The sequence below is a fragment of the Botryllus schlosseri genome, chromosome 9 (genome assembly GCF_051294905.1).
Source record: "Botryllus schlosseri isolate E-star chromosome 9, Bs_hap1, whole genome shotgun sequence".
Classification (NCBI taxonomy): domain Eukaryota; kingdom Metazoa; phylum Chordata; class Ascidiacea; order Stolidobranchia; family Styelidae; genus Botryllus; species Botryllus schlosseri.
This window is the reverse complement of record NC_137244.1, coordinates 22837882-22853073: the sequence shown is the minus strand read 5'-3', so window position 1 is coordinate 22853073 and position 15192 is coordinate 22837882. Positions and strand designations below refer to the sequence as shown.

Here is a 15192-nt window from a genome sequence, read left to right as displayed (position 1 = left end):
AAAAGTGCTGATCCGGCTCCAATCCGGCTCCGACCAAAAATAAAAAATTCCGGCTAGAAATCCGGTCCCACACGGTACGGGGGTTCCGTGAATTTGTAAATATGCCTCGTTTATTTTCGCACTGGCTTGCCGGTTACTTGCGCGTGGTTGGTTAGTAGTTATTTAGTTATAAAAGTCATGCTTATACATAAAGATTGTGGCTGTATGGAAAAAGTAGTGATCCGGCTCCGGCCGTAACAGAAAAAGTACTGATCCGGCTCCAATCAGGTCCGGCCAAAATTGAAAAAATCCGGCTGGATATCCAATCCGGCTCCGGTTCATGCTCCGTACTAGTATAGACACGTCAATCTACATCAGCCAAAGTCCATATTTTATGCAACAAAAGCGGCAGAAAGACGAACCAGGCCAGTTTTTACCACTGGATCAGTCCGATTGGCGTCATCAGGAATTTTTATATGTATTTACGGCATGAATTCATAACGATATACTAATATATCAGAGGTTCATGTGACCAAGAAAGGGAAAGCGCGAGACGACACTAATGCGATAAATTTTTATTGAAGACTTAAGGATCTGTACAGAAAACTGTATAGACTTTGGTGTTTGCTGCCTATGGACACCTATGGACACCTATGGAGTATGGAATGAATTCTTGGAATGCTGTATATATTCAAGTGGGGCATTACGAAAATCAAAAAGTTGTTGTGGAAGTAAATCGCGTTAAATCTCGAACAAAAAACGCCGAATTGCAGTAATATAACAAAATAGGATACCAGATTTCAAATTCATTTTTGAAATTATTTTTGGTCCCCTCGGAGCTTGGGCCATCTCAAATTGGGAAATTTGGGGTGCGGCAATTACGGCGATGATCGTGTTTTCAGATCGTTCACTCTACCTTAGATGGTTTAGGCATGTATTAAAAATCGGTACTCCAGTTGCTGTAATTCTTTTCAAATATAAAACCTGTCACAGTAACGTGGACGCTGCATCACCAGTTTGTCACAATTTCTCTCCCGAGGAAGAGTGTCATTTCATCAAACGTCTCTTTCTACTCGACCAGATCTACAATCGAACTTTACTGAACACTGCTCGATATGTCTAATGGATGCATAATGTTCGGTTGCATGTATTTTTAGTCACGAGTAATCTTTGTAATGACAGATATATTATTATTTAAAACTATAACAAGGTGACAAAATCTCGCCAAGATCAAGGTAATATCCACAGAGTGATTTGCTACAATGTGAACAACAAGCTATTCGCATGCACATAAAGACCTTATCTGCATTCTATATGAGTATTGTGCTTCCTATACGCTGTTGATATAAAACATTGGTTCCAAACTGCGGCACGCGTAGCACGCGTACCACCAGTGGTACGCGGGACCATTTCAGGTGGTACGCGAGTAACCTCATCGAACCTATAAATGTATGGATTGAAGAAAAGTGTTTAGATCAAGATTTCTAGTTTGTTTTGTATCCAAGTAACGTTGCGCTTAATGTAGGCATACCATATTTTGGAAATCTAAAAAGAGGACACTTTTTCAGAAATTTGAGGCTTGCAAAACCGGAGAAGATTTCCCCAAAACCGGTGAATTTTTCCCACTTCGTGATCGGTTGACTAAAAAAAAAACAGGTCATCTTTCCCGCTCAGAGCTCAAAATACCGTTTTTCTTTCCGCAATGCTAGGTGGATGCCCGGAGTTAAAATAGCCGTTTTTCGCTCCGAAATACCCGCCGGTGCGTAAGTTCTGTGCTAATTTACGGCATATCACTCCCAATCAGACATGGGGTAATCGTGATTAGTAATCGTAATCGATTACGACGATTACAGCATTTCCAAGTAATCGTAATCGCAATCGATTATATTCGAAAAAATCCGAAGTAATCGTAATCGTAATCGACTACTTCACATATCTAATCGATTTCTTTGTGAAAGAACGATTACTTTTCATTTGTGCAATGCCCATGACATGAACTGAACTATGAACATTCATGAGCATTGAACAACGCAGATTGTGAAAACAGGATTTGGATAGCAGAAATGTCTGGTTTTCAAACGCCTCTATAATCATTATTACGTCACAAGTATTAGCTTTGTTTTTGATTGCATAACGAATTATCCGCACGTAGTAAATAGATATTAGATGTAAATAATGTAGTACTGTGATTGTAAGAACACCCGCTGTGGATTATGTCACTGCACTGATCATTAAACTGCACACGCCACTACCTCGCATCAGGATAATAATCACCACACGGCCTAGTTTAGTTTCGAATAGTAGCGTATATGTACAAATTGTAGGCTACATTGTACAATGTATAGATGTTTCGTTATGCTTAGGTAAACGCAATCTGACCGTAGCTGATTGGCGAGCGGTAGGCCTATTTACGTATACAATGGACAACGATTTGAAATTTTGTACCCGTCAAATTGAACATGACAATTTCTACATCGAAGCATTAAAAACCAGGCTGCTGATAAAAAAGTCATAACCGAGCCGTTATTTTCCGTTACTCGTATAACGGCAGATCGAAATATATGTATTAAGTGGATTGCAGTCAGAAGTTGATGTTTACCTTATCATATTCTCATACGGCCCTATACTTAAAACGGGCAACAATTGTTCCTTCGCAATTTTATACTCATCATTCGGATATGCCACTAGCCATCCCCTTACACACCATGTTAGCGTGGATTTCAGCTAGAATCAGTACCGAAACAGCACTTAGCCACCGCCATTCTCACAAATCGGGATCTTGTGCTCCCCATAAGGCGAACAATAAAGCTTGTGGCGGGCGAAGTCCCCCAGAACCCCCTTAAAGGCCGGGCTTTTCACAAGAACTGGAAAACACGATTTGATGCGATGGATCCGCTGTGAATTTGCTGTCAAGTCGCGCCAGGCGCGAATATTTAGGCACATAATTTACGACTGTAACTTTATTGTATGGTGTTAACTCGTGACCTCCTGTCTGCTATATAGTCATCAGATATTGGAGTCGCCCAAACGTAGCGGACGAAAAGAAAACTAAACGAAAAACTTTTGTGAGACGCACCAAAAATTGTCATTTATGCACGTGGTTCATCATTTTCCTCAGTGAGTGCCCCCGGTGGCATTTGTATTGTGGGGCTGAGATTGAAAAGACTATTCTTCGCGACCATCCAGCGCGGCTATGGACAATGGACAAATACACAATGTTTCGGCCAATGTAGCATGTCTTGTTGTGTTGCGGCGCGGTATTGGCTGGCACCGAAATGCCTATTTCTGTGTGAATCATGCCATGGTATATTATGTCATACACAGGAAATGACGTCATTATATCTCATTTAAAAATAAAGACCTTCTCTCATGAGGCCTTTTCATCGCATTGTTGTCTTCCAAAGATAACTTCTCAGAAGCAAAATGAATGTAATCGTGAGTAATCGTGATTACTTTTCCAAAGTAATCGTAATCGTAATCGACTACTCGCGGATTTTGCTGTAATCGTAATCGTAATCGTAATCGCGTGATTCATAAGTAATCGTAATCGCAATCGATTACATTCATGAAGTAATCACCCCATGTCTGCTCCCAATTTGTTCTCAATCTGACCTAAATTTTCAAAAAAAGAGGACAAAATCTCAAAAAAGAGGACAAAAGGGCGTCCTCCGAGGACACTTTCAAAAAAGTCAAAAAAGAGGACAAATCCTCTTAAAAGAGGGCGTATGGTAACCCTAGCTTAATGGTCCCAGTCCAGTTATTCTGAGGATCTACGATGTGGTAAAGACCTATATAATGAATAGAACAATCTAGCACAGTGGTTCCCAACGTGGGCGATATCGCCCCCCAGAGGGCGATTTAGCGTTCTAGGGGGGCGAAAATGACGAAGGGGGCGACAGGGGGCGAAAATGGACAAAGGGGCGACGGGGGACGAAAATAGCGAAGGGGGCGATAGGGGGGCGATGACGCGTCAAAACAGCTGACCTTTTTTAAATATTTTTAGTCAACCCACGGAAATTTAGTTACAAAAGTGTCAAATTAGGCTTCGAGCCGTAAAGTTGACCTTTTTTTTAGTCAACCCGCCGGTGATTACAGATGGTATGCCCAATTTTCGGTACACAAAATTTGGGGGGCGATGATCGGTGTTGAGCTTGAAAAGGGGGCGATGGGTCGAAAAAGGTTGGGAACCACTGATCTAGCATGTTCGATTGCTCGTTTCGTATCTTCAACTATGACCCGTTGTTGAAATTTTGTGCCTTTGTGCAGATTTTATGTACTGACTGTTACCTCAGACGCTGATCATAGCGCCTGCGGCTGATTGACTGCTCGTTATTTAGTTCGAATGGTGTTGGTTGATGGTCGTGAATATTGGCACACAGAGCTCGTGTGACCCGTGAAGAGAGATCGTTTTGTTGTCGTTGCGTTGCAGTTGTGGCATTTTCCGATTTCATCTTTTAAATATACTTTCCACAAATTTATCAGACGTGCACAAATGGTCACCATAGTGCAACCGCGAGTCAAGCCAGGAAAGATTCACGTATACTCCCAAAAGCTCGCAGAGCATGAGCAAATAGAGCAAATCCTTAAAAATCACCGCGCCTCGTGGGATTCCCTATACCGGGCAGTGATAATAATTATAATTATCAAGTCTTGTTCCGATTTCAAAAGATTCCATACCAAATCTTACAATTTGTGCCAAACTGATCACAGTACTACTAACTTGTGAGCAAGCAAAATAGTGGCTCGCAGCCTCTGTCCCGGTCGATAATAACGAGGTGTACTACATGAGCTCAGTAAAAAATGATCGAAATGGTAATAAAAGCACAAGTTTGGGAAGCACTGCTGTATCTTCGTGGCAATAACGAATTTGCCACTGCTGGTACTGCAAAGCTCTAGATCCAGTCGATTTTATTTACTTAATTTCCTGTATTTGTATGCACTACGCAAGAAAAGAAATCTTCTTCATGTTGCTCTCTTAAAGCGAAATTGAAGCACTTTAATTGATTACTCGTCAGTTAAATCTCAGTAGTAACGATCTTCTTCATTGTTAATTCATTGTTGATTGTATCCATGGAACATAGTAATAGACATCAGTGTATACGCCTGGGTAGTTTGGCTGTGCGCAGCCATAACCCCAGGAAACAATTCCGACTTGAGTGTTTGTACCTTCAAGTGTTACGGGTCCACCGGAATCTCCCTATAAACATAACAAGAAAGCAAAATTAGTTCAAACGTAACATTGCGCCAGCGGTGTGCTGTGCAAACTGAGGCTAGGAGAGCAGGAGAGAAAAAGTTTGCGGTGCGCGAGGAAATTCCAATGTTGAATTATGTGTGGTCCGCGAAATGGTCCGGTGTGCTTGAGCTAAATTCAAGTGGGTTGAGATAATGGACAAAAACACTGAAATCGCTGTGCATTAGGGCTGTTCAAAAATAACTTTTTCCCCGGATTTCAGCCATTCACTCATTAAATTGTCAGGTTACCCCAAAAAAACACCGCACACCAAATTTGGTTCAATTCTAACAAGTCTAAGACTCCGCAGATCCAATTATAATTTTTAATTTATTAGGGAAAAAAAATCAAATTTTTCTGTCGATCCCATGAAATTGTTGAGCTGTCTTCAAAGACGATGCAAAGCAAATTTGAGTCAATTCCAACTAGTAGAAGTGGAGTTATTTGAGGTTTGAGGTTTCGGATTATCCACCAATCCAATTTCATTCACTTCACCTATCCATTATTGGTGTGTAGTCCGATATCAAATATTTTAGAGAGCCTCGCGAATACCGTTGCCTGTTCTTAATCAGATGGTAAGCCTTGCAGCTATAGCTATACTTTACTAATGAGCCTACGTTAGGCCAGCGGCCAGCTTTGCAGTAAACATCTCTACCCCTGCCCCATAGGCCCTTGTTGCACCCGTCCAACACTGAAGTCATTTCGACGAGGTTTCGCCGGAACGGGGAATTTATTGAACACTTGAGAAGGAGTATTTTTATAAATAGTAATGATATTTGCAACGTGAAATATGAAGATCATTCCTGATCTCAGTGGAACAAGGAATGCGGTAACATCGTGGCCCGAACGTCTTACCCCACATTATGTTTAGGGAGAGGTGGGGTACCGATGGATCAAAAATTTCAAAATGATCTCCGACCACCAAATGTTCAGCCGATACCAACAAATCTTTTGCTGGCTCGACACTTTGATACAAACTCTACACACCGCGGATATATACTTGAATATCGGCATTTTCAAAAATTATTTCTGGACGTTCAAATTTTGTTGCTCGAACCTCGAACGTATTATCGGACCCCACCGGGTGGGTCCAAAGGCACGCGGCCTAAGGACCCTTGAGACTTGCTCTCAAAAACTCAGATGTGGCGAATTTTTCTGTAAACTATAACTATTCTACAGTAAGTAAAAAAAATGTTTGGTCGCCACCTTACAAATAGAGAATAAATAATAACTCAAATGTTGGCAGAAAATGACGTTTTGATTTAGGCTTGAATTACACATTTGAAGGTACATACATATTGCCCGTAAATCGACATTTTGACTTCAAAAGAGCTAGTTATAGCGATAAATTATACCACCGGTAAATATGACATACAGCCTTCTCCGTATGTAGGCGTGTTTCTGTGATAGCATTATTAGTTAGTTTAACGATTTCGCTTGATTTGGCTATGTTATCATCGACCCCCGACGCTACAAATTTTGCAATTGACTTGAAAAAAGTCCACTCAAGGATGAATTTGAATATAATGTATGTGTGTCGTTATACAGCCTGATACAAGCCCTACACTTCGCATTAAAAATCATTGCTGTTTCGTTCGTGTTGAAGGCTACTAAGAAAATGGAATAATTCGATCGAAATTCATTTTACACCCCCCAAAACAGAAAACATCTGTCACAGACCCCATAACCACTGCAGGTCAAAGTTATTTGCATGCGAAGAAAGATTCCGTCAGCGTGCATTTGTAAACGAATTCACGGAGTGTAATCATTTGATTAGCAAAGAGAATTTTTCAAGTGTTTTCGGTCCCAGTGTCTCATCGGTACCACATCTCCTACATGAACTTGATATGCAGTCGTCAAGTTGTAATCGTTTTTCAGTTACAGCACCTAATCCCGCCATTTCTTTACCTGGCATGAATCCTTGCCCCCCTCCATGTAACCGACGCATATCATGCCATCCATAACCTCGCCATTGTACGCGTCTGGTTGGTTGCAGGTAGCCTTTGCGATGACAGGTAGAGTCACAAACTTCAGTTTATCAGGATAATAAGCTAAGACAAACATATGAAGCTGTCAAAAGTTCGTTTTCACAGACATCGCACAGGATTTCATGGTCCCACTTACTTCCTGATGCCAAAACATTTCCCCAACCCGATATGTCACAGGCTGTTCCTGGGGCGGGACTTTCAATTGGGAGCTGTATAGCATTTACGGACGAACTTCCCGCAGTCAAATCGAGTCCAGTCTGAAATTTCGAACATGAATAGCACTGCAAATATTGTCTTCTTTCGAATAACTAAAACGCGGCGATACCTGGAGTTCAACCAACATAATGTCATTTTGCAGTGTTCGGGAGCTGTAATCTGGATGTTGAATGTTCTGTCCCATTCGTACAGTTTGCTCGGCACCGTTGGTATCAGACAAGACCAAGTCTCCCGCCACGGCATAATATGCTTTTGTTTTTCTGTGCGATATATATTTGATGCAGATATATACCGACATTTGAGTTTGATAAGAAGGCACATTTTAACGATCTACAAGACATGAGCAATACGGCCACGAGCCATTAGCCTTTTATAATTAGAGGTGCATGCAGGCCGTGTAATTTTTGGCATTTTTCAGATTTTACTTTTGGCAATTTTGGCATCGCCATAAATTCATACTTATAGACTCGAATGAACCATGTAAAACGCTTCAGTTTGGACTTTCTTATGAAACGGAAGTCACAAAACATGCAGTATCCAAACTGTGCCATCAGACAGAAAGATTTAAATTGAAAACGATGTCGAAGACCCAATTTACCCAATACAAAACCGAGTGCTTCTGCAATATCTATTCTCAGTAGTCGATTCACTGTATGCGTGCAAAATTACCGACATTCGCACATGTCACAATTAATACTTATTATAACAAATCAAAAGGGTTTCTGACACGTTTCAATCGCAACCTTCACTACCCAACCAATTGTTAGAAGTCATGAGTGACTTTAATATAATCAATATATATAATATGAAAAATTATCAACCAAGCAATGAAAAACTAGGAAAGGACTGAATGTATGTGTATGGTACTTTCAGATCTGGAGGCCTTTTGCACCATATCTGTTCAATGTTAAAGTTACATTGATGAAACTATGTCCCTATTGGAAAACGGGACACAATCTATTGATTTATTGAACAAGGAACATGCAGACAGTTTTCAATTACAAGTTAAAGAGGAATGGAATTTGGTATAATGCACATTTAGAGCTAAATGCAGCCTCGGTCGCGCGTGGTGGCTAAATGATGTAACAAAATGCATGCGTATTTGACAACAGAAAAATACCTAGTATTCGCGCTAGATTTTGAAATTAGGACCCGCTACCAGAGATTCCAAAACATGCTAATTACTACTTTGGCGCGCAGAGATTATCTACTCCCTAAAACATAAACCCATCTACTTCCTAATCGCTGGATATCATCTCTTTCCTAATCGATGGATTTTCAATCCACAGATTGGCTGTAAATGCAGATTTAATCACTGGACTTTTTGGCCTTTTCGTTCACCTTTCATACACCCCTTGGATAGTAGTCTGCAGACCCCCGAAGGATTCACATACCCTAATTTATGACTTCTGCTTCACACACTTGTTCTATCGCTTCATACACAAACTCCTGCCTATTCTTGTTGACATTTTATCAAAATCTTCCATAAGCATCTATATATTTTCAAAAAGTCTTATTTTTGGCATTTTAAAATTTTTAATTTTGACAGTTTTGGCATTTGGTTCACGAAATGTCAAAAATAACACGGCCTGTGCATGCATGACTGTGTAGCGTATCGCTCCCTGATTACGTTGATTACTGCACTGATCATCAATCATGCTGCTATTTGTTTCTGTTTGCGAACATATGCTGTGTCAGTGTCAGTCGCTTTTAGTCGATGTCCGAAGAACATCGCCGTTGTTTTAAGTTGCTTGTAATAAAAGACTTACGCTGACGTGTCAACGATATCTACACCGAGCCGCGGAACAAGAAGAACGCGCGCCCACGACAGCACGCTATAACTGTTTAGCGCCAGGCAAATACTGACATCATGTTTTCGCCAAACCAACATGCGACGAAATGAATTGCGAAGCCAAATTAGAATTGTGGCGATAAGTGCGCAGCGGAAAATAATCAACGGATGTTTCATTCGTGGCATTTCAAGCTGGGGATAGAATCGCCAAGTGATTGCAGGAAGTTAGGTGACTATTAGCTCGATAAAGCGCAACAATACCAACACGGCGACACAGCAACGTCGAATTGAATCTGGACAGCTGCCTATCAATATTATATTACGTAGAGGGGTGGGCAAACTCTTTAATGCTTGCACAATGCACATGGCACACGCGTTTGGCCATTTTGCTAGAGAGGTTTGAACTGATTATATATTGTTGCATTTTATCGCGTATTAACAATATGCGTATTGTTTTCGTGTTGTTTCTTTTCTTGTGGTTTACGTAAGACTTGTCAAATTTAGAAGGTGGCTCTACAGGGTTAAAAATTTGCAATTGAACTCTCAAATCGAGTTCACATAAATGACTCACCCGCTACAATGGATGCTTGGTCAATGGTTAGGTCATCAATCAATGATAAATCATTATGTTAAATAATGAACTTGATTATTATTAATTACGCTAACGCAGGTCACGATCGTTTCCGGGCTAGCAATGGCGAATAAGGCTCTCCCGTAAAGGCTAGCAACAACTGCAGAGTTTGGCCAAGAAAATCTCGTCGAGATTACCGAGCTAAAATCTTCCTTAAATTCTCATCAGCTTAGGCGTCATATCAGGCTGATTTCAAACGCCTTGCAGCCCAGGTGGAGACACACTGTATCAGTGTATCACTATAGAGCAGGGGTTCTCAGCCCGCGGCCCGCGACATCTTTCATTACGGAAGCAATTACTACAGTCACAGAATTGCTACAAATTTATTTAGCTACTTAGCTATCTTATCGCACTGTCTCTGTTTCGTTTGATTACTCATTCTTTGATGTGTTCTGGTTTCTTGATATAGGCCTATGCTGAAGTTTAGATTGTTATTGTTTTGAATCGGTATTCGGCTGCACTCTGCTTCAAGAGAATCCCGCTGCGTAGAACACTTTTAAAAAGTGTTTCACACACCGTGAATGGTTTGAGCAGAAACAAGTACTAGAAACGAAAACATCGAAAGCTGGGTTTGTAACTCTGTGTCGAGCAATGAATTTGCTTTCCCAGATATAAATGGAAAACCGATGTGTCATATTTGTCAAAGAACAGTTGTTGTAACGAAGCATCGAAGCTTAAAATGATACCACGCCTGTTTCTTCTGGAGTTTCACATATCGCCTGATCTCAGAAAAACGATGCTAGCTTGGTGGCAAGCCCAAGCAATCCATATTTCAGGCATTGTTAAAATTAGAAACGACGTTACAGACGCACCGTTCAAAATTGCTTAGAATATCGCTAAACCCAAGAAATCTGCTAGAGAAGGTGCGATTTCAATAACACTTCAACATACTGTGCGAATATTCGCTGTTTCCAGAACTTAGCAGCGAGGCCAACATAACCTGACAAATTTCGAAGCTACAGTTGTCTGATTCAACCGTGACCAGAAGAGTAACAGCAATGCCAGTCGATCTTTTATCGCATTTTCTGAACCACGTTGCCGCGTAGACTGCTTTAGCCTAGCATTGGACGAATCCACCGACTCCACAGACATGGCATAGCTAATTATCTGGGTGCATTTTATCAGAGTTGACATATTTGCAGAGGAAATGAGTAAAACAACAAATTTACAAAGCTGACTCCTGTAGGCTAACTATTGGAGCAGGGCTCAATCAGCCATGGAAGGAAAGGAGAATGGTTGATTGGTTTGCTCAGAAAGGACCCCAAACACCAGACTTCTTCTATCACTGAGGGCTGAGAGTCATGATAATGACCTCTGTAACGAAAGAGTGACCGTAATTTCATACTTGCTCACTGCTCACTCATGCATTGAAACAGGGAGTTCAGTTCTCTGTTGGAAGGGTTTGGGGTGCATATACCTACCTGGAAACGAATGCAATGCAGGCTACATATGGGGATTTACTTGCGCCGCTGGAAGATACATATTCTCACACACAAAAAAACAGCCACTGTAAACTTACGAACGCTGTCAATTAATGCTCTAGAATGCATGAAAATGTAGTAAATACCAGTATACGACTGGTAAATGGGCTCTAGTAGCCCACAATTTAATAGTAGCCCACAAATACATGATGATAATATTCTGCGGCCCGCAGCGTCTTCATTTGTAAAAATGCGGCCCGTTGTACAAGGGAAGTTGAGAACCCCTGCTATAGAGTATGAGTCATACTCTATATCACCACATAATAAAAAAACTTCATTAACTACATTTCATTATGACGTCATAGACTCGTGTTTTTGAATTTTTGTGTTGTGGGTCTTTTAAAGTTAATATTTGTGATATGCGGCTCGCGCATGAAGCAGGTCTTCCCACCCCCCACCCCCCCTAATATATTATCTATTAATCGTACGGAGGCGTTCCAAATTTTTCGGAAAACAGATTATAAAGTAAGCCATAAGCCTTCCCCTTCCTTCGGCGAATGTGATATCATTTCAGAACAGAACATTTGTCTTCGTATTGAACATTGGCCGAGAGCCCGCGTCACCAACTTACGTATTCTGATAGCAATGTGCGGCGCTAAGAATCCAAAATTCGTTTAGAATAGATCCGTCGCAGTATGCCTCTACTGATGCACTGTCAAAGTGCACGATGAAAGGAAATTGTCCTGTTGCAGCATCGCTACCACCAACAATCTTGTCCGCCGAAGCTGCGAAAGTAACATATTTGTACTGCCGAGGCAATCCAAAATTAGGCAGTGCAGGATTGTGATGTACCACGTGAACTCAGAACATGACGTGTTTTGAAGAACTGTAGGCCTACCAAGTCCATGCTTTGCGAATGTCGATATGCCACGCCTAGAGAAGGGAAAATCGTACGAACAAGGTATTTTATAGGGATTTAATTACAACAGGCCGTTTCGCATGCTCGTAATAGTTAATTTGTAAGAGAGCTTCATTATTATTTGCGAGTCGCATGGAATCTAGCCCACATTTTAGCCCAGTGATTTTCGCAACACGTTTTTAAAGCGACCCACTTGAAAAATAAATTCAGATCAGTAAAATCTTGCCGCCCGAATCGTGAATATGACTCGGGATTGAGCTCTGTGTCAGGACCAAGTTTTTTCATGGTTTGGTTTAGGTAACCGCTAAGTAGTTTTAAGGGACCGCAAGTGTTTTATATAAATACCAAAAATAGCCAAATTTGCTTAAACGAATTATTTATTAGGCTATAGCCTACTGGCAGTGCAAAATCCCAGAACAAATTTTCCAGGCTCTATCTCATGCAACAAAACAGATTCGCAATCTGTTGTAGTTCCAAGTCCAAATTTTGGGAAACTCGCTGGAGAAAATAACACTGGTCATGGTGGCCAGGACCATGTTATTGGAGTGTTGAATCGATCTATTTGTTACACACTGTCTATCGTTGGGGAACACATTGCGTGATCGCCTTCCAAATAAATAATTCGATGCGAAACAGTAGGTTATACCTTTATGTTCAATTTGGTTGGCTTATTTCTCGATGCGAATTACGATCCGCGCCATGTTTTCAGAATGTTGTATAGGCCAACAGTTTTCTCATTCTGAGATTCTTCAGAATAATTAAAGAATATCCCTCTTAAAGTTTTTTTGATGCCTATTTCAGTCAATTCAGCACTATTTTACGAAGATCTCGCATCCAGAGCCGTTCAGTAGTTGGCAATTCCGGGCGTGATACCATATTCCATAATGAGCGTCTTCAAGCTGCGTATTTTACGTCTAAAGCCACTGTTCCCCAGACCTATAGACTATACATGTAAACAAACACACTTTTTGGTCTGATTCATATTTGCAACTTCAAAGGATTATTTAGCTACTACCGATCACCATACATTTCTCAATGCTTAATTTCTCATGCAAGGAACAAGCCAAATTATAGTTCTGTAGTGATGTAGGCTACATATTTGATTGATACGGATCGGCCAAATATATCTATCAATTTGATGCCGATCTGACCAGGACGAAGTAAACTTATCTTTGAAGGTTATTTATGTTAATTACTCAAGTTGTTGAAATGCTGAGAATTATTCGAGTTTCTTTGTGATTTATCATACAACGTTATCCTTATATTATCAAGCTCCTTACCGGCGAGGACAGCAGATAGAAATATCACCAAGCAGATCATGATGTGCTTTCCGAAATTGTGGAAAATGGTTGAGCCGGCCGCCCTTAAAATAGTCTACTTCAAAGAAGTATGTTTGCTGAAGTAAATCAACATCTTGAATTTCCCATGCGCAACTGTGCATGATAGCCAGCAGCCAGTGGCATAGGTGGGTGTGACCAATATAGCAGATGACGTACAGATATCCAGATTAGGATTTTACCAAATCTAAATTTGGAACAAGAAATCCAAAATGCTAAATCCACATTTATAATTTTATCACAAATTATGTTTATAAAATATGTACAAAATAAAGAAACCCGTATTTTCTGCCTTCTTACTTCCTCGAGGTAAATCTGATATCCAAAACGTGAGAGAAATACGCATTTAGCAGTTGCATATCTTCTGCAAACTCTGCATGTAATGCAGGGATATCTAGAACTCTAGATATCGAGTCATTTTACGCATTTGTAAAAATGACTCGAGTCAAGTCGAGTCACCGAAAAATTGCGACCGGAGTCATTACAACATTGCCTGGGCGAGATTCAAAAGTCCATACTGAATCTCATCAAGCGAAGTATTTTAGGTATTATGTTGCTGATCAACAGACCTAAATACATATACATATAAACAAATCAATACTCCCCTCATCTAAAGATATTAGCGAAAAGGATTATCATGCTGATTGCTAGCTTTCGCAACTCAAAAACAATAAAAACTCAGGCGGTACCGATCTATTGCTTATCAATCATGCACGGAACCAGCCAAATGATAAGGCTTCATATATCATGGCTCTTCAACCGGGTGTATCGTATATCGCGGGCCGCACAAAATGATCTCGTGTTTGAGACCTCTGTATTAGAGCATAGAAACATTTCAGTAATTAGATTAGAACTACATTTCTTTGAAATAGTCTAATTATACAACTAAAATTATCCAGTTATCCAAGTCTGGTGGCAGGAGAGCATGCACAGAATTCCATCTGGCAATATGTCAGTCTCCTCCTTCAAGTCATGGAAACTACGGCGGCATAAAATAGACAGCAATGAATCAATATTCAGAAAAACAGCAGGATGGAAACGACATACGAGAACTCTGGTCAACACCAGCAGTGAAATTACCAAGTTAGGAAAGACGTGAATAAAGCGATGATGTGTGTTTTGAAACGGAATAGAAACAAAAAAATACAATCTTTATAAATCACGATACTGTTCACGCGACGCATTGGCGAGCTCAGCCCACAGAGCTGCACCCGTAAAGCAGCGACTACTTCGTAATCGGTATGGTCAGTTTTGACCCGCGCTGGCGAAATCCAGGCCCTCTGTTCGACGACTGTGCCGACGATTGCGACTTGGCTTCCTTCTCGTCGCCGTCGATACACGCGAGGTCTCCGTTCGACTCTGATTCAATTGCAGGAGGGGTTAACACGGGAATGTGACCAGGGAACCAGTGACATTGAGCTGAAGCCAGGGGCGGTCAAATAGTGAGCGTTCGTACATAGAAGTTTCCAAGCAATTGAAAATAAGACGTATATTTTGTCCTCGATGTTTTTGCGACATATACATCGACTCATGATATAGGCTACATACACACGATCTGTGCATATGCATACCATGAGTGCATGATGTGCATACACACCCCGGACAACGAACGTGCAGTTATAGTCTTGCAAGGCTGTCAAAGTCTTGCACCACCCCTCCATGCTGTCCCAGTACTGCTG

The 15192-nt window shown here is 40.9% G+C and overlaps 1 protein-coding gene across 1 annotated transcript; it reads right to left on the bottom strand.

Annotated features, from left to right (window-relative positions):
* Positions 1–4885: 4885 nt before the first annotated feature.
* Positions 4886–13592, bottom strand: LOC145446374 (trypsin-like). The gene is made up of 6 exons (XM_080324648.1): positions 13457–13592; positions 11889–12042; positions 7523–7673; positions 7334–7454; positions 7118–7260; positions 4886–5176 (listed from the first exon to the last, which is right to left on the bottom strand). The coding sequence occupies exons 1-6, from the start codon at positions 13494–13496 to the stop codon at positions 5027–5029; spliced, it is 759 nt and encodes a 252-aa protein (XP_080180774.1). The 5' UTR covers positions 13497–13592; the 3' UTR covers positions 4886–5026.
* Between the last annotated feature and the right edge of the window lie 1600 nt (positions 13593–15192).

Coding starts and splice junctions, on each gene's coding strand:
- LOC145446374 (XM_080324648.1), bottom strand. CDS start 13,496: ATGATCTGCTTGGTGATATTTCTATCTGCTGTCCTCGCCG. Junction 12,043..13,456: donor TCTATCTGCTGTCCTCGCCG/GTAAGGAGCTTG, acceptor TTACTTTCGCAG/CTTCGGCGGACAAGATTGTT. Junction 7,455..7,522: donor TTATGTTGGTTGAACTCCAG/GTATCGCCGCGT, acceptor TCGAAATTTCAG/ACTGGACTCGATTTGACTGC.